This window comes from Procambarus clarkii, chromosome 66, assembly GCF_040958095.1.
Source record: "Procambarus clarkii isolate CNS0578487 chromosome 66, FALCON_Pclarkii_2.0, whole genome shotgun sequence".
NCBI lineage: Eukaryota > Metazoa > Arthropoda > Malacostraca > Decapoda > Cambaridae > Procambarus > Procambarus clarkii.
In genome coordinates this window covers 27378110-27399629 of record NC_091215.1, presented here as the reverse complement: position 1 = coordinate 27399629, position 21520 = coordinate 27378110, and the positions used below count along the sequence as shown (strand labels likewise).

Here is a 21520-nt window from a genome sequence, read left to right as displayed (position 1 = left end):
TTGTTGGAACATAATTACTGGACTCTCATTATATTTGTGTTTGTTTCTTAAGTTAAATAAATACAAGAGTGGAGGCACATGTTTTCATTCTATGCATTGCAATATTGGCTCATGTGCAATATTTTACCTATACAGAGACTTACATTCAAGTACAGTAATTATCAAAGGAAGGCACCAAGCCGGGAAGACTATGTAGCACTACGTTGCAGAATATTCAAAGGCTGCTAAATATCATTCAGGATGCCAATACCCGAACAAAAGGTCATAAGGCGAGTGACATCAACGGTATCGGATTCACTAAGGATTTTATCAAAGGACAAGCAATCCCGAGGGACATTAAGCAAGCAAAAGGTGCATGACTGCTAGTGGCATAATGCAGTTTGGTATTGCTTTATTTATTTATGTGATATATTGCAATTTATTTTATTTATTATTGCTTTAAAATTCATAGATGGCGATATACTAATGAAATTGTTCACAACCTTTGAGAGACCAAAGCTGGAATATGCAGCAGTTGTATGGTGCCCATATCTTAAGTAGCACATCAACAAACTGGAAAAGGTGCAAAGACATGCAACTAAATAGCTCCCAGAACTTAAAGACAAGAGCTATAAGGAGAGGTTAGAGGTGTTAAATATGCCAAAACTAGAAGATATTAAAATAAGAGATGACATGATCACTACGTACAAAATAATAACAGGAATCGACAAGTTTGATAAGGAAGAATTCCTGAGACCTGGAACTTCTAGAACAAGAGATCATAGATTTAAACTAACTAAACAAAGCTGACAAAGAAAATTCACTTTCGCAGAGTGGTAGACAGTTGGAACAAGTGAGGAGATGGTGGAGGCCAAAATTGTCAGTAGTTTCCAAGCATTATATGACAGAGTGCTGGGAAGACGGAACACGACAAAGCGTAGCTCTCATCCTGTAACCACTCTTAGGTAATTACACACCCACACATGAGCTCAAGGAATTATTTCATTGCCTAAGTGATGGTGATGGACTTGAGTGCAAAAATGGTGTTCCAGTTTACCATAAATTTACAAAGATCAGTAGTAGAAGTGATGAATATTGAGATATAAATCAGGGGAAACAAAAAAAAAAAAAATAGGGCCAACAGAGGTGATCCAGACAAATGCAAATAAACAAAATGGTAGATGGTGCAGTAACTCAAAAGACATGGGGTGATAATATTTGGGGTTTCACCAATGAAGAAATAATCAGGGGTGATACTCTTGGTGAGCTAGTAAAAAATAGAAGATTTGCTAAAGATATATAAAGGAAGCATATAAAATTTGAAAAGGAAACAAGAAAGTTTTTTAAGGAGACAAGAGAGGCAAATTAAGGAATTAATGAAGGAAAATAAGACAGAAAATGAAGGGGGAAGAGTTTGAGGTAGTAAACAAAAAGATAGAAGAATATAGATAGGGAGCAAGTGAGGGTATCAAATAGGGAGGGAGAATATGAGCAAGTGAAGCTAGCAAAAGTGTGAAGTTAGGCAATGATATGGCAAGAGAAAATTTGTGGACAGCCCTAATGAAGGTGGTTACTAAAGTAAGTAAGTAATTATCAAAAGAAGGCACCAAACCGGGAAGGCTATATAGCACCATCAAATGTGCAGAATAATCAGAGGGCGCTAAATATCACCAAGGATGCCAGTACGGGAACAAAAACACATAAGGCGAACGATATCAAAAGTATCCGAGTCACCAAGAATTCCATTGAGGTGGTTACTAAAGGATTAGAAAAATGTAAGGAAATGAAAGAAACCTCTGACAGGGAGAGAAATGTAGGGGGGTGTTTCTGGATAGTCAGCATTAACCAAAGGACTACAAGTAGTATTGTGAAAGAAGCCTAGATCACACTAGCTAATTTCACAGAGCTGCATTTAAATATAATGATGAAGAAATATTAAAGAAACTGTTCATGCAATTTGTGCGACCAAAATTGAAATATGCAGCAGTGGTGTGGTATCCACATCTCAAGAAGCGCACAAACAAATTGGAAAGGGTGCAAAGACACAGTAGTAAATGGTTCTTGAAACTTAACATGATGACGCGGAGTCACAATAACGTGGCTGAAATATGTTGACTAAACCACACACTAGAAAGTGAAGGGACAGACCGAAACGTCGTCGTCCCTTCACTTTAGTGTGTGGTTTGGTCAACTTAATAACATGAGCTATGAGAAGAGGCTGAACTAGCTAGGATCTTAGTCTTCAATCTTTAAATCTTAAGCTAGCTTCTAATTATTTATTTTAAATGATCATCTGAAGGTGTCAAATTTTTGTTTAAAAAATATGCCTTTTTACTCCTTATGCAATTAATAATTGTCAATTATATTATCCTTGATGGCATTATTTCTTAAGCATGCACTGTAGATTATTTTGGTATCTCCTCCTCCTGTTTACCTAAATGTTTTCTATCCTTACCTTTCAATGAATCTATTGATAGTAAACATTCCATCTTAAGAGTCTCCCACATGTTTTCACCTCTGCTTGTGTTAGCTTCTTTACAATCACCGATGTATATACCGTAAGCAAAATCTTCTGAGTATCTTCCAGTGCCATTTTGTTGAACGGACAGTCAACTTAAAATCATTCTTACTAAAATACTTATGTATACACTAAACAACACAGGCAAAATAATGAATACTTGCCTTTATTCTCTCTTCTTGATCCAGTTATTTAGTGGTACACCAATTACACAAGTGGTTTATATCAATTACAGAAATGTCTTTCAATAGTAGGTACAGCTGGGCTTAAAACATCATAATGCAGCTAAGACAAAATAATACAGGAGCGCTGATGAAAGGATGCAACTTCAAGTGCTCTTTTATAAATATATTTACAGCAGGTTGGTCAAAGGAGAATTTCTCCAAACACTAATGTCATGAGGCCTCTTAACACATTTAATAACTGAAAGCTTTATAATATGTGGGTGCTCAATGGTTCACTTATCACTGTAGTTGCAACCTGCCGTGCCATACTGAGAGTAGGATGTCGGGGGCAATTATTTGACATACTAGCACTAATAATGAATTCTACCGACACATTCAAACCTGATACAGTAACAGACCTTTAGACATCCTTGCTGTGCTATGATTTTTAATGATGACATACAAAGGTTATGGGGATAAGATTAAGTAGTTGCACTAAGTATGAGCTATTACCTTGGTTAAGGGCTGCCTAGTATACCTCTAGAATTTCAAAGAACGTTTTTGTAGAACCCTAAAGCCAATTAGATAATGATTTTCCTTAATCTTGTGACTACATAAAATATTTTCCACAATAAGAAATTTATATATCATAAATCTTGATAGTATTTAAAACCTCTGATTAGATTTCTATAGTAAGCCAAAATAAACTCAATAAATTTAAAAAGATATTGCAAATCTTTCTATAAAGAATCCAAAAATCAAAGAAACTGTGTTGCTTATTTGCCGTGTACAGTATATCAAATCCCCAGGCATTAAATTTGCAAAAAAATAAAATGCATAAATTTGTAACATATTTGCATACATTTATAAAACACTATTTGTCATATTACAGTGCAGAACTGATATTTATGCAATACAATCTTTAAAGAATCAGTTACTCCTCTCCACATATCTTTCATAGTTGACATGCCAGGCACTTCCCTGCTCAGTTGGACTGTGCTGCAACTGTCTGCGTCCTGGTCTTAATTTAGTTTTGCTTGAAAACATAATTTACGTGCAAAATGAAATAATTCCTTAGTGTGACTCACAGACACCATCACTGCATGATTATGGTCTAAATACAATGTACTCTATTTCACTTTGAGTACAAGAGTACAATGTACTGTAGTTCATCGAGTACAAGAGTACAATGTACTGTATTTCACAGAGTACAAGAGTACAATGTACTGTATTTCATTCTGAATACAATGTACTGTATTGTATTTCATCCTGAATACAATGTACTGTACTGTACTGTCCTCATGTGTGTCAATCTATAACATCAGGTGGTTCCTCTTGCAAATCACCTACAGATGTGCATTTAAATGATAAATAAAAAAACTTACAGTATAAAACATGAAATATTCGAACTTTTGAGACAAATGATTTTCATTAAATAATGTTATAAAGCTTTCTATATAGTATACCTAACTAAAATGACTGGAATCAAAAAACACTTTCCTCCTTTCATCCTAGAATTTTATCTCAATAATTTGCCTGGTGGTTCTGCATTGTTTGTTGACACTTTAAAATATAGGAAGCCAGTGTTTAAAATGTATGGGGTACATTTTCAGCAGTGCCCGTACAAATCATGGCTCAATTTTCACTATTTAGTTATTTTGTAAAAAAACTGTCAAGAGTATACAGTTACTTACGTAACAGAATTTCCATTAACTTAATGCTACACTCAGTTCTGTCAAAAAGGTATTATTTACTCACTGAGAATAGTCTAAAAATTGAAGGGAAGTCATTTTTCAATATATGAAGTCTGCTTACAAGTCCACCTTTGCTGGTAGATACAAAGTACCATCCTATTAAAATGTCCAACGTAACACTATAATTGGATACTTTATGCGGATGCTCTTAAGTTTGAATCTGCCGTTGAACTTGTTTTTGTATGATCACAGGTGGCGACGGTGGTAGACTCTAACAGTAGACTCCACCACACACGACTATCACTCCCAGGGAAACAACACTACACAATCCTTCATCGCTCTTCTATGTTAAGAGTTTCCTGTGGATACAGCTTATAGTCCATCAAAGTCTTGGAGACATCCAATGAACTCACCTTAAGAAAAAATATAAAGTACTTATTACTAATGTACTAATAATAATGCATTCAATTATTTGTTTCCGCTTTTGCATTAATATGCTGAAAAATATCAATCTCCAGTGCCTTATCTTTCTTTGTGAGCATCAAGGACTAACACCATAAACATGTCTTCAGGTAGACCTGTTTAAATAGACCTTCTAATAAGTTTTTGTTTAGATCTTATAACTTTATAGGATCTTTAAAGTACATTATGTATTATTTTCACGTTACATTCAAGATTATTAGTTACCTACCAGTTACCTAACTAACTTGTACCTCATTCATATACATTTTCCATACTCTATCATTTCTAATCATCCCCAGCATCTCTACATCCCAAGTCTTGGCAGAAAATGATCTGAACACCCACTGCAACCCCCATACAATACATCTCAAGTTTCTCTGCTATACTCCCATGCTTATAAAATGTAAATTGCCACCAATAAAAAGCACACCTTATATCTATAATAGCAACTGCAGTACTCACATCTCTACGTGGCCATGATTGAAGACACTTGTATTCATCTGCAGGATAACCCTTCACATGCAGAAAGTTGAGCAGCACCTGCCGACATGCCAACGTAATATTTACTAATGCATAAACAGTACAGAACTGCACCTACAAATATCTGAAAAAACTTAATAACAACATTGGGATTTGAAGCTCAACCGATTTACTTCCACCTATGGTAGCTTGCAAAATCATGCCAAAACATAGCTAATATAAACATGAGCACTAACCTGGAGAGTTGTATTTGCCAGAAAATTTCTTATGAAGGTTTCCCCACCAGGTATACGAAAACGTAACGTTGCTACAGGATACGGACAATCTGAACTTGGTTCATCAGGTATGTCAGTCTCAAGAGATGCTCTCACAGCCTAAAGTAATTGAAATACAATACAGTGTTTGTAACAATAAATCTAAATTTATGCATGGCATCAACTTTTATCACTTCCAACTAAACAGGGTTAAATAAGTTAATAAAGAATTTTTTTTTTTACCTGAGTTAGGTAAATTGAATTAAGACATTCAGATTTTAAGACCTGATGTACTTGTTTACTCTCCAGTGCAAATCTTTAGTATGCTGACATGCTATTCCTATTCCATACCTGTGGTTTGCTTCTGGCTACGTTAAAAGTTGTAATCTTGAAGCCCAGTCACACAGGTGATTGTTTGATCAACAAGCTACTTACAATTTGAAATACCACATATTTATAACTTTGCTGATCAGACCCCAGAAAACTGTCAAGGTTCCTCTTAAAAATTATAAACTTTTAGTCCAACAAAATTGAATCTATTACAGCCAAGACAATAATGATTATCCCCTGGCATCAGAACATTTATGAATATATTTTGGAACAGCTGCAATGATTAATTTTTTGAGAAACCATACAAAGTCATCTCATTCCCCAAGATAATTGTTAAATTGGTTCTATACTCAGACACCAGTGGTGGGCCACATGAGCAAGTGTAGCCCACTGGTGACAAAATTAACTGTAAATTTAACTGCACCACCATACATTAAACCCGACATTTTCAAGCTGATATGTGAAGGCGTTCTTTAGATATTATATTTATATATATATATATAAAAGTTCTTAGACAGTTGTAGTGTATCCATAATGGGGATATATAATAAGAATGCAAATACGTGTACTGTAATACGCACCTCCTTGATCGCCTCCTCTTGTTGCTTGATTGATTCAACTCTTTCTCGCTCTTGTTTCTCTTCCATTTCTGCCTGCTTCTTAGCTGCAGCCTGAATACAATAACATGAAATTAGCAAGCTGAAGTTTGCAAATGTACACCCAAAAACCTAAATGTCAGTTCAGTACTATACTATTCAGTATAAAGTTTGTTATAGAATTAGCACTTCAATGTTGTAAAATATTAAGTTTTGTACAAAACAACTCATTAAATCCTTAAAACATGAGTCTCAGATATGATACATGAGGATTATACTTTATCATATGATTATACTGTAGGTAACTGCAAATTATTTATCCGAGGAATTCTTGGCCCAACATACAAAATAGCCATCAATGATTGCAACCTCTTTATAAGAACAATTACAGTACATAATTCTGACTGGATGATTTTACATCAGCATAAAAATCCCAAGAAAAACTCAATGCTGGATGATAAATACACAGTTCAATAGTTCTGGTTAGTTTCAGAGCACTCTGACACCTTCTTCAGTCTAGGCTTTAAAACACTAAAACTATACCTACAGACAGCACCAGTGTGTACCAAAACTGTTTGGCATTATATTTCCTAAACAGATATGGGTATCTATGCTATTTGTTTTCAAAAAACAAACATTCTTGCATCAATGGGTATCATATCTCCAACTTTCATATTGTGAGGGGGCTTCTCACTTTAATAAGACGACAAAATGGGTCCCCTAGCCCAATCTTGCCTCATTTATTGCATGATGACACACATGAATTTTACATCACTCACAGGTAGTCAAGTTGCCATATCCCTACATCATAATTAAAACAATTAATCAATGTTCCTTCAAAACCAATGAGTCGCTGGCTAGCTTAGGCCAACAAAAGTGCCATTTGAAACTTTAAAATAAACTCCTAAATAAACAATTTCCTCACTTTTGCTCTATCTGCTTTTAGAGATTCCAGGTAGGCTGCATCCTGCTCAGCTTTAACAGCCTCTCGAGCTTCTCTTGCCTCCTCCTCTTGCACTTCAGTGGATCTCTGCTCCTCGAACATCTCGGTTGCGTGTAGAAGTGCAGTCATTACTTCATCTAGAACTCCATTACCTGACAAGAATTTCACCCTGCTAGCCAATTGATAGAATGCATGTACTGTACTGATAAACAGTACTAAAAATTACTAGTATTTACGACATTGATTAAATATGTACTCTGTGTCTTTTCCCTACCCAAAAATTATGTACAATACTGGCATAAAATGTTTTCAGTATAAATTATTGTAATGTAACTCCTTTAACAATACATCTATTCATTAGAGTAAAAAAAAAAAAAAGAAGCAATTAGTGAATTATAACCTGCAATATATTTGTATTCTCGAAAATTTGTCTTAAAGAGCTATGAAGAGGATTCAAACCTGCACACTGGGTACTCCCAAAGCCACGCCTTAGACCACTACATGGTCAAAAGCAATGCAAACTGGGATTCAACTGAAGCCTCTGAGGATCCTGAGGTTTCCACTGAAGCCCAGTCAATCTCACACATTGCCCCCATGCACTCTGGCTATTTATTAGAAGAGAAGTGTTGGAAGTGGAATTCCTAGACCACAGCCAGAGTGCATGGGGGCAATATGTGAAACCCTGACTGGGCTTCAGTGGAAGCTTCAGGATTCCTGGAGGATTCAGTTGAATCCCAGGTTGCACTGTTTTTGAGTATGTCATGCAGTAGTAATCTCAGGCATGTGCTTGGGAGTACCCAGTATACAGCATAGAATCCTCCTCATGGTTCCTATTGATTTGATCACTGATACATCACATTAATGTAATTTGTGTATTAGTCTTAAGTACTGTACTTTCTTTAAAATTTCAATAGCAATAAATTGTGTTAGGCATGTTTATGAATGGTATACAAGTATGTATGCTTCCCATCTCAATTACTTAAGAAACTACGTACCATATATAACTGATAAAACTTCAATAGTTCCTCTTGTGCGTGTGATGACCAATAGCGCCGGCAGCTTATCTACACTAAAACTTCTCACTGTTGTTGATGCAATTGCCCCAAAATGTGTTGTAACTAGATTTAATAACCTGTGGAAAAAGAAATCCAAATGTGTTTCTTCATCGATACTGCTTTGGCCACCACGGTAACATTTGTTCACAAAATCCAGCACTAAATGTAATGAAACTTTACTTTCTGGTTGGGCCTCAGTAGTTACCCGAGCTACTGAAGTGATAATGTATTCTTCTTCCCAGAAAAACTCATGCTGAATCAAATTATGATTAATGTATGAGAGCTCGGCACATTAATTAGTATGAATGAGATAACTAACTAAACAAAGGCCATCCCAGCCAGAGGCTTAGGAGCTATGCGTTGACAGCTGGGGTGGACAGCGCTTCAGATTCGTAGTCCTGAGGTTCCGGGTTCGATCCCCGGTGGAGGCGGAGACAAATGGGCAAAATGTTTCTTTCACCCTGATGCCCCTGTTACCTACCAGTAAATAGGTACCTGGGAGTTAGACAGTTGCTACGGGCTGCTTCCTGGGGTATGTGTAACAAAAAGGAGGCCTGGTCGAGGACCGGGCCGCGGGGAGGCTAAGCCCCGAAATCATCTCAAGATAACCTCAAGATATGCAGGAATATTCATCTAGTATTCCAGAATTAGCAACAAAGTCAAGTTAATGGTTACCAAGTCTTCAACAGGATAAATATTTTAATATGTTAAAAGATAAGCTACAGCATCTAGCTAGTAAATTGACTCCAAAATGAATGTGACTGTAATAAAATAGGGGTTCTGTAGTATAGTGGTCTATGGTCACCACTCACAAATGATTCTCTGGTGGAACATAAATGGTTGGACATGTTTCCTTTCACTCAATGCCTTTGTTCACCTGGCAGTAAGTATTTGGGAGTTAGGCAACTGTTGTGGGTTGCATTCTGGGGGAAAGTCAATAGGCATAAGAACAGGCTTTCTGTCCCCAACAGCATTAATTATGAAAAGGGTTTTAGCAATTAAGAATAAAACCAATAATTAAAGAATATATAAGCCAGTAAATTTATTGAAAAGTATATAATTATGCCTTATATTATTAATTAGATAATTATTCTTTATCAAGTAGAATGCAACATAAGAAGAATACATTATTCCTAACATTAAACAAGAAATAAGTCGCACGATACAGAAAAACTGAGATCAAATAAAGTTACTAAAATTCCAAAATACCTGGCTTTATTAGCTTCATGTGTTAAATCCCAACCCCAGACAACGAAGTTTGCCGACAAGTAGTCCACAACTGATATCTGGCATAAAGCTTGGGAGCAGAATACATTGGAGAGAACACTTCCATCATGATGTAAGTACACGGCTAGTAACTTTCTCTGTAAAGAAAGTCAATGGAAGTCATCTTTATTTGCATTTAGATTTTTTTGGTAGAGTATACACATGAAAACACAGACTCAGCATTTCATTTCCAGCCACACCTGTGACACTCAATCCTTTCCTCACTTCCGGCACTCCCTTCCTCCCACACGCCCGACACTCACTTCCTCCCACATGCCCGGCACTCACTCCCTCCCACATGCCCGACACTCACGTCCTCCCACACGTTCGATACTCACTCACTCCCACCCCACATCTCCAGCACTCGTTCCCACCCATCCTTCCTTCTCATCTTATTTTGGGACCCTGTCATAGAATTCTATCTAGTTTGTTAAACAATTTTTTCCTCTCTGAAGACATGTTGTGTCTTGTCTGATATAAAATTATCTTCCCAAATGGTCTACAATCCTTTTCCAGATACTTTTACCAGCATTTTGCATGGAATGCACGTTAACGACACTGGTCTATAGTTTAGTGCTTGATGTCTGTAATAATCTCTCCAATACAAAACAAAAATTTTCACAAATATAATTTTCAACAAAAAATATCAGATTAATTTCAAGTATACACAGTGCATATATATATATATGCCACTAGACCTACATTTTTTGCTGGGAGTTGAACCGATTCTTTCAGGGCATCTTCTAATGAACCCTGATAAAACATGGGAACACAACTGCCATAGCGATTACGAAACTCTTCACAAAAGTGTATAACACCCATTACTTCATCTTCAACATCTACTGGAACTGAAATAATAAAAAACAGTAACCTATTACAAAAGTTGTATAATAAAAAAGATATAATATATGTAAAGCAATGTTTTTATTTTAGGTACAGTAGTTTCAAAGTTATTGCAGTAAAGTACTTTGCAAGACTGAATTGTAAATAATGATCAAAATACTCTGGACGTACATAATTTCAGTAAACATGAATGGCACCTTTCAGAGCATGAGCCATTTGGTTGCCCCCTAAGGTAAGATTTACAATATCTTCTAGACAAGAATCGTGAATCTCTAGCAGGTGATATTTTAAACATCGGTACCATAGGGAACTTTTCAAATAGTCCCTGCAGGATCAATAAAAATGATCCTGCAGGGTCAGGATCCTTAATTTCTATGGAATGAATGAAATCGCCATACAAGGCCCCTACCAAATTTCCCACTGCCAGTCTGGCAACCTTGTGCTATACCCCTCATAGCCAACAGAAGGCAGTGCTTTGTCTACACACTTCCCAGTCTCCTAAATGCTCACATTCTTGTTCTAAAACCGAAGAAGCTGTGAACAGAAGAAAGGGAAAGAAAACTGGCAACCAAATGCCCCTCACTGTCACAGCGGGCATGGAATGTGCGGCAAATATTATTCCACAAAGAAAAGGTTGATCAAGAAGCCTGAAGCATGATAAATCTTTGCACAACGCAGAGTAGAATGCCTTAGTTAAACTTCTAATGTCATGGGCATAAGGATAAGTTTGAGGCTGACTCATTTTAACCAGCCTTCTTAAGTGTTAAGATATCCAAGATCTGGAGCATATCAAGTGTATACAACAGATCAAAATAAAAGGATAGTGTGAATCACAAATACCAGGGAGCACAACCAGACTTTTACAGAGAATGACACACCAATGAGGTGAACTATGTACTACAGTTTAACATTCAGCTTAAACAAAATGCATTACGATGAAGGCAAGCAAAAATATCAATGCAACTAAACATAAGGCGATAAAGAAAAATAGCGATGTGTTCCTGAAGCAACCTAAAGTCCACTTTTTTTCCACTCCTCAATAAAACACCTGCCTGAAAATGATTACTAAGCATTCCCACCATTTCCCAGCCACAAATGTGCTTTATAATGTAATACTACAACATTCCTCAATGACAGCCAAGACCAAAATTAACTTTTATTTCTCATGGAAGCACTTTAAGGTGTTGCAGGCATTGCAGAATGTATTAAGGGTTCCACAAAGTAAGAATGTAATGTAAAGGTCTGCAAACGAGCAGGCAACACACCCAGGATTTGCATTCATTTAAAAGATGAAAAGTAAATATCAGACATGCAGAGACAGAAGGCTAACTGTAATGACAGGAAACCCCCTGTGCATGCTATCCCAAAATATCACACTAACTTCGTATGCTTAGCTGCCGGTATAACTGGCTCCAATTATTTCTCCGTTTATTAAATTTACAAGAATAATGAAGCCTGGTGTAAATAATCTCATACTTAACATAATTCTGCAGCTGCATTAATGCATCACATGTACCTGGACATGGATTATAACAAAAGACAAAACACGTCTTAACTTCACTTACTCAATGTTTGTGGTTTTTTAGTTGCAGGAACATCCATCATGTCTAGGAAGTCATCATCGTCATTTAAAAGTTCCGCTGCATCTTCAAACTCATCACCAGAACTGTTTTCTTCCCCAGTCTCCATTAACGTCTAAGGGACAAGTAATACAAAAATACACACATATACAAGTCCTAGGACAGAGATTACAAAGATGAGACAACAACGCATGTGGACATTTGAAAAAATTTAGCTATGTTGAAAAGCTTCGTGTAGGTATGACCCTTAAACACCACCATGTTAAATATAATTATCTTCATGCCAAAAATAAATTTTAACATTTACTGTATATACAATCTTTATTTTACTATATATTTTTTCTATATGATGTGGTCCCAAGAATGCAAACTAGACCACTGGACTAACCTTACGTTGAGCCTTGGGCGTACGATCTTTAACCATCTTTCTTACTGTCAGGTGATGCTGCTTGCTGATCCCAGATGATACTAAAGTTGCCTGAAAAGTTTTAATATAAAAACAATCAATTATCCCTTCTATTGTATATTAAGCTATTACTATTAAATTTTTAAATAAAACAATAAATTACTACTAAACCTCTTGAAAATTAAAACTCGATGAAACATTAAGTTCCATTCATAAACATAACTTGATACTATAATTTTAAAATGACCTTAACCAGCTGACTTAACAGGTCAATTTCAGCATTTAAAATTCTAAATAACTACAGCCAAGGTCTTTGGACAGCTTATATATAATGTGTTCCTACGCCTAATAGTTTAACACGACAACTTAACCAATAACATGTTGCTTTTACACAAAACATTTTATTATTTACCATCACTTATTTGTTTAAATTATTTAAATATAAAAAGTATTAAAAAGATATGTAATATTAATTTATTTGCAAAGGCAAGGCAACTAAGCGAGTATGTATGGAAATTACATCCAAGATTTTGTGTGCCGAAACATAGGGATGATAGAAGAAAAAGAGGCGATATGACCACCACTTACAAAATAATAACGGAAATTGACCAAACTGACAAAGAGGAATTCCTGAAACCAGCTACCTCAAGAATAAGAGGTCAGCTTCAAGCAAAAGAAACAAAGTTGCCTGCCCCAAAAAATTACAAAGTTTTTTTTCTAAACAGAATAGTAGACGGTTGGAATAAGTTAAGTGAGAAAGTAGTGGAGGCCAAAACTATCAGTAGTTTCAAAGCATTATGTGACAAAGAGTACTGGGAAGACGAGACATTACGAGCGTAGCTCTCATCCTGTAACTACACTTAGGTAATTACATGTGCACACACTCACACAGACCAGCATGAACTTAACCATTTCTAGCAATACATTTCATTATGTAGACTAAATAGCAGAAATATAAAGTTCATAATGTCAAGACACATAATTTACCTCCAAAAATATCGCAAAGCAAACTGCTCCCAGCTATTTCATTATCAATAAAATACTACAAGAAATGCAAAATGGTGAAGGCAATGGTGATGATCTGAGTTATCTTCCTTACCCTCAATCCAATGTAGATGAGGGTATATAAACATAAACCAAGATAGTACAAAATAGAAGAGATTTCATCAGTGGACTAGATGTCTCACCAAAAAAACTGACCTAAAAGAGGACATCATTCCAGAGGAGAACTCGACCTGTAGCATCGTCCTCAGTGCAGTCAGCTCAAAACCAAGAGGTTCTAGGTTCGATTCCCAGACAGAACGAGATACTTGGGCACACTTCCTTACCCCTGATACATCTGTAAACATAGCAGTAAATAGGATACCTGGGAGTTTAGCAACTGTTGTGGGTGGCAGCATGGGAAAGGTCAGTCATTGGCCTAGAGGAACCGTGATAAGCCTCACAAGCTTTCTGTACTTGACAGAAACCATATCAAATATTTGTTCTGTAAGAAAACGTTGCCAAATTTTATTAATGTGACAGTAATTTAATAGCTAAAGTATTGGAAAACCTTAATGAAGTAGTACAGTACTACAAAATAGTGTCAGTGCTAACATTTTCTTCATCTGTATTCGGAGGCCAACCCGTCCACTGTTGATATCGAACAGCAATGGTCGTTAGGTCATGAATGTCACTTTTGATTTCTTTGATTTTCTTGCTCCCAGGAAACCGTAAGCTGTAGTCTTTGCTGTTTGTCTCGTCATGAATCAGCAAGAGATAGTCATCACCATGAGCGCCATTAATTCTGGGGAAATTAAACATTTATTTAAAATCTATACATCTATATAAATCCAATATTACATATCAAGTTCAGTACAAGATGCACTGGAAGGCCCATGCAAACTGTTCCTTATTTCTTCCATACTTAAGCATAGTTTGGTCACTGTGTCACACTACCCCCACACAATTGGTTAAATACTTCATCACCTTCTTTCACTTTTAGTTAACTGTTTTCTCTTCCTTCAAGTACACATATCCTTGAATTCATCCATTCCTTATTCATTCTCAAAGTCAAAATATACTATGAAAGAAAACTATGTTAATTTATAAGCTCTTATTTTTAAAGATGAAATGTGATAAAGACTAATCTAATCATACACTGTACCTGTATCTCTTATCAATTACTTAAATGTCTTGTGTAAGAAACAGGAAGTCACAAACACACAGTAACCATTTGACACTTCATAATCCACACTTATAAGAAGAGCTGAGGTAAATAGATATTTCCATTGTTTAGTCTATTAATAGACACAAAAAACAGTCAATTCGATATAGTAATTGTTGTGGTAACCTTCATTCCATTTCATCAATTGTTATTCATATTGTAAACACATAATACTGTATTGGTCATTCATACTGTACAGTACACACACAATATTGTATGTCATTCATACAGTACAATAAACACACAACATTGTATTTGTTAATGTTACTCTAAATACAACTATTCATAGTAATAACAATTGAATTCGAACAAGTTTAAGATCTCACCTCTCGTAGTAGTTATTAAAAGTGACTGAGGACTGAGCATTTAACGTGAGTGTTCGAGATTCCGGCAAGAGTGCTGCAGTGATAACCATACTATCATCTACTGGTGTTGCAAACCCTTCCAAGATCTGCAATACATGATTTATGATGCCATACAGAAAGCTATCAAATTATAAATACCATACAGTAAATACACATTCATCCCTGATGTACCCAACATAGTACAGTACAGCCAATATAAAGAATGGCAGCAAATTTAGATCATTTTCAAACTCTGAATAAGTTAAAAAACAGTATGAATAAATATTTAACTCAAAAAAAAAAAAAAAGCTGCCAAGGGCCAAGTCGAAGAATTATGAAATGTTTTAATGTAACTATAAAATTGTCATGAAACCTTGCATATTTCAAGATTTTATTACTAAACTACAATAGTTAACACGAATCAGATAATGCTCAATTATGGTAACTCTAAGGTTGTTATTTTTATACAACTATATCCTAAAAACAAAACGAAACTGTGGTATCTTCAAATTTCATTTCACCATTTTAATCATCTAGCAGTTACAGAAAAAATATTTGATAAAATAAAGTGAATAGATTTTTTGTGATGTTCATCAAAATGTGAAAACAAATCAACTTCTCACCTGATTGCATGGATTAATACCAACCAGCTGGTGCAACATTGTGCGTAGTTCACTTACAGTGGTCGAACTTGGCAGCTCTAAGGGAAAAGTGCTGCCTTCAGATGCACCCCCACACATAACCTGGAACAAAAATATCATATATGAGAAGTAATCATTTAAACGACTCTGACATGAGGAAACTATGCTAATAATGCCTTATCTATCTTCCTATTAATGACCAACTGCCTCCCAACCTCAAAAATAAGAAATATTGATGATGCTTTAATAAAATGCAGTAATTATTTAGCAGTTAATTACGAGCAGGTATTTACAGCATTGTAATTTTACAAATGCCATAACAGAACATGTAAGTGCTGTGATTTATACTAAAATGAGCAAAATGCAAAAAAACTGAGAAATAAATCTAATTCACCTCTGACATCGATCTACTGTTATCAGGAAAAGTTGTCATTCTCCAACTGTATTATGGGAAAGGGCCATTAATACTGGAACTAAACCATCAAAGAGGTTACATTCTTATTGTGGAACACTGGATCATAAAAATCATATTTGTGCTGGCTTAATTAGCTGCCAACCCTTGCCATCACCAAGTGGTAACACTGGCAGTCTTCTCCAGTATCTCTCGGCACTAGTATGACCCAGCACGAAAACTTTGAAAAGTTCCACCCTGGGCTGGGGCAGAATGCTGACCTTCCATTACTTCACCAAATCTTAACCAAAAATTAGTAGGCCCTTGCTTTAGGGAGTAACCATGTTGGATCCCAAAAATTAGAAATTATATATATTGCAAATAGTCTGCCTACATCTCCCTCCAAAGGTCTCACCTGAATATTGACATCAAGTACACCGTGTGTTTTAGAAGAGGATGGCAGTGAAGCATCAGATGTCGAGGGGATGGCAGCTGGTAGAGGAGGTATGGGAGGCGGTAAGAGCAACTCAGGTGATGAGTCTACACTTATTACTTCAGGCTGGAAGTTTAAACAAAATACACTCAGATATTTAAAGGCTATTAACTTCGTATACTGAATGTTATATAACTGAATAAGGAATTCATATCAAAGGAAAATTCTTGTATAAAATTTATACAACATTGTCTTAAAATAGCAATTGAGGCTCTTTAATTTTCCTCCTCTGTATACAGTACCTGTAGAGTACAGCAAATTTAAAAAAAAAATTGCAAATAATTTGTAGAATGCTGAAATTAAAATGTTACCATTTATTTAACTGTTACTAAGAATTTTAAAACATTCTGCTGGACTGTCAAATGAGTGGATAAAGTCGTACCTTACACCACATGTTGCAACTGAACTTGAAATTTGTTGCCATATTCACTATATCACAAAATGTTTTGGATTATTCTTACCATAAATTATAAAACATATTTTTGTGCATTTTTGCATCTATAAAATGGAATGTCTGTCTCTATCTATTCGTCTGTCCACAGTAGGCGGCCAGACGCTTGCAGCTAGCAGCACCCAACTTTCCAACATGAAACATGGGGGGTATGGGAGTGTCACAGGTCAGTCGGGGTCGATCCCAGTGCCACACTTTAGGAAATATCAGCATCTTTAGTGCCCCTTGTAATTGTCATGGTATGAAATAAAATCTGGGGATGTGTTTTCTGTAGTTTTGATGCTTGCCCCTGCCATTTTACATGCGGTGGAGGAGAGAGGAAAGGAGACAAACGGAAGAGAGTGGAAAGGAAAAGGAGTGCAAGGGCAGAGGGAAAGAAGAGAGGGGGAGGGAAAGAGAGAGAGGAAGGGAGAGCAGGATGAGGCAAAGAGCTGAGAGAGGGGATTGGGGAGGACAAACAGATAAATACAGACTCGGTACTGCCAGGTACCTCTTCTTGTATACAATATATAAACAATGCTTTTTGATTAAAAAAACATACAAATATAGTTTTTATTTACTTTTATCTGCCTTTCATACACTGTGGCTATATATAGAGTTGATTATATTGAATAAAATTATAATTTAAACCTACAAGTGATGGATACTCAAGGAGAACCTAATTATAAACAGCTTTGATCCTTCTCCCCTGATATTGACTATGGCTTGGTCTCTCAAACAATTTTTCAAAGGCACAGTTGTGCTATAACTACTTTGCCAAACAAATTTATAACCAACCATAGAGTTTTAACTACACACTCCTATAGCTTTAGGTAACCACTATTACAAAGAGGAAAAGTCACTACGAACATGTGAGGCCTGGGAAAGTGTGCTACCACTGCACCACATGGAATTCAGTTCTGAAGTTACTGGTACTACCCAACATATATGGGGAAGAGACAGGTTGTGCAAACAGCCCATATACATAATGCTTGCCTAGCCATTCAAATGGTTCAGGAACGAATATTACCTGTGATACAGACTGTAGTGGAGGTGGTGGTAGTACAGGTGTGGCTGGTGTACCCTCCAGAGGCATAACCACCTGCAGTGCCTCCAGCAGGTTCCAGTTTGCTGCCTCCAGGTGCATAAAGGCCTCTCCCACATCCTCAATACCAGAACATGCCTGATGGACAAATTACAAAGTACAAACATACATAATTATGAACTAATTATGTACTACGTACTCATTAATATATATATATATATATATATATATATATATATATATATATATATATATATATATATATGAGAACATGTAATGAACGAGGTGAGAATAGCTTGAGCTACCTCATCCTTTTGTGTGTACTTACACCTTAATAAAATTATTTAAATTTAAATGCTTCACCCAGTCACTATCTGTGGTATAATTGTTGGAGGCTGAGTTAAGGAAAATAATGTATTTCCTTCATACCTGAGTTAGACTCCCATGGGTGATGCGGCTAGGAAGTTAGATGAGTACAGTTTGGGGAATACACACTTACTGCAACTGTATTTAATTTCTTTCAGATTGTGCTCGTATATTTAGGCTGTACTTAACATCCTTGATATACTCTGCTCACTAGTCAGTTAATTGATAAAATACAGATGAAGCAAAACTCACAAGGAGAACAGGAACTGAGGAAGACTACACTAGTAATTACCTAAATGTAGTTTAAATTGCACTGATGGTGCAACACTAGTGTATTATAATAATTATTAATATAATACACTAGTGGTGGGCAGCTCTCATCCTGTAACCCCACTTTGGTAAATATAATATCCTGTGCTAGAAATATTTCAAAACTAGCACGTCACTTGGTTTCTAATTCATTCCTAACAAGCTCCTGGAATATACTGAATGTGTGAAGCCCGATCATGTTCGCTTGTGAATTTAGGATTTAATTATGTTACGCTGGCTAGTTTAGGATAGGAATGACTCGATAATAAGGCAAGTCGTTGTAAATCTACGCATCGCAGGTGCAGTCAATCCGAGATGAAATAAAGTAAACAATAACATTGGTCATGAATATCAGTGATTTAACAATTCCAATTGAAAAGGAGACTTCACCAATCTCAGCACCTGACCTCAAGGCAACAGTGGATCATCTATGACCATTATCTGGCAAAATAAATACCTAAACATTTATTAACTTTACAAGAGGTAGCACAGCAAACACCCGTCCAGTCCACCTCATCCCACCTTGAAAGCCTTACAATTCAAGAATTGTTACAGCTGTCTTGGCACTGTGGCCGAGTCGTGCACCACCCCTGAGGCTGGTGCCAGACCCAGGCACTCTCACCACCCAGAAATTCCAGGTGAAGCTGTCCCCCATCCCTCGACCCCAGAGCCAACCCCGTCCCTGCCCCACACACCAGAGGTGCCACTAACTACCACACAACCACCAACACAACCCCCACTACATAACGCTAAAATGGTAATACAACAGCACGTAAAGCCAGGATCTTACCTGAAAATTGGCTAAGATCTCATCCCTGCCAGCCATTGTTTAGCTCTTTAGTTAAAGTGTCTCACACCAGCTGTCTCCTTTGTCGGCCACAACTTCCTGTTTTCTTTGAATATTTCCAGCTGGTTTAGACTCGTTAGTGGTGTTTTGACCTCTTGGAGGCTCCTCTGAGAAGCAATGTGGGTCAGGGCGGCCTCTACCATGCCCCAGAGGCCAACCAGAGCCTCACACACGCCAATATTACCAATCAATACCAATATTAAAGTTTGGTGCAGGTACTCGGACGCGGCCCCTGACGTCACCCCAACAGCTGATCAGTGACTCGAGGAAAATACAACACCATGCATCACTCATTATTATCATGAGGGACTCATACATCACTCATTATCATCATGAGGGACTCATACAACACTCATTATCATCATGAGGGACTCATACAACACTCATTATCATCATGAGGGACTCATACACCACCATGCATCACTCATTATTATCATGTGGGACTCATACAACACTCATTATTATCATGAGGGACTCGTACAACACCATGCATCACTCATTATTATCATGAGGGACTCATACACCACCATACATCACTCATTATTATCATGAGGGACTCATACAACACTCATTATTATCATGAGGGACTCGTACACCACCATGCATCACTCATTATTATCATGAGGGACTCATACAACACTCATTATCATCATGAGGGACTCATACACCACCATGCATCACTCATTATTATCATGAGGGACTCATACAACACTCATTATCATCATGAGGGACTCATACATCACCATGCATCACTCATTATTATCATGAGGGACTCGTACAACACCATACATCACTCATTATTATCATGAGGGACTCATACACCACCATACATCACTCATTATTATCATGAAGGACTCATACAACACCATACATCACTCATTATCATCATGAGGGACTCATACAACACTCATTATCATGAGGGACTCATACATCACCATGCATCACTCATTATCATCATGAGGGACTCATACAACACCATGCATCACTCATTATCATCATGAGGGACTCATACATCACCATGCATCACTCATTATCATCATGAGGGACTCATACAACACCATGCATCACTCATTATTATCATGAAGGACTAATACAACACCATGCATCACTCATTATTATCATGAAGGACTCATACAACCCCATGCATCACTCATTATTATCATGAGGGACTCATACAACACCATACATCACTCATTATCATCATGAGGGACTCATACAACACTCCTTATCATGAGGGACTCATACATCACCATGCATCACTCATTATCATCATGAGGGACTCATACAACACCATGCATCACTCATTATCATCATGAGGGACTCATACATCACCATGCATCACTCATTATCATCATGAGGGACTCATACAACACTCCTTATCATGAGGGACTCATACATCACCATGCATCACTCATTATCATCATGAGGGACTCATACAACACCATGCATCACTCATTATCATCATGAGGGACTCATACATCACCATGCATCACTCATTATCATCATGAGGGACTCATACAACACCATGCATCACTCATTATTATCATGGACTCATACAACACCATGCATCACTCATTATCATCATGAAGGACTCATACAACACCATGCATCACTCATTATCATGAGAGGACTCATACAACACCATGCATCACTCATTATCATCATGAAGGAGTCATACAACACCATGCATCACTCATCCTAATGAGGGACTCATACAACACCATGAATCACAATGAGTGACTTGTACAACACCAAGCATCACTCATTATCATGAGGACTTCCACACCATGCATCAATCATTATTATTGTGAGGCACTCTCACAACACAATGCATCACTCAATAGTATTGTGAGGAACTTTCACAACACTATGCATCAC

General features: G+C 36.8%; 1 protein-coding gene and 1 long non-coding RNA gene across 2 annotated transcripts; one reads left to right on the top strand and one right to left on the bottom strand.

Moving 5' to 3' along the window:
- Positions 1–2647: 2647 nt before the first annotated feature.
- casp (Fas associated factor casp) lies at positions 2648–19883 on the bottom strand. Its single transcript, XM_045760291.2, has 16 exons — positions 19586–19883; positions 18106–18258; positions 16568–16711; positions 15744–15863; positions 15103–15227; positions 14167–14356; positions 12553–12642; positions 12150–12279; positions 10444–10589; positions 9685–9839; positions 8416–8552; positions 7403–7572; positions 6463–6552; positions 5534–5671; positions 5280–5357; positions 2648–4768 (listed from the first exon to the last, which is right to left on the bottom strand). Exons 1-16 carry the CDS (start codon positions 19619–19621, stop codon positions 4688–4690), a joined length of 1983 nt encoding a protein of 660 aa, XP_045616247.1. The 5' UTR covers positions 19622–19883; the 3' UTR covers positions 2648–4687.
- LOC123769244 (uncharacterized) lies at positions 14517–17362 on the top strand. The gene is made up of 2 exons (XR_006774240.2): positions 14517–14823; positions 17188–17362. It is a non-coding gene; the product is annotated as an uncharacterized lncRNA (long non-coding RNA).
- Positions 19884–21520: the final 1637 nt, after the last annotated feature.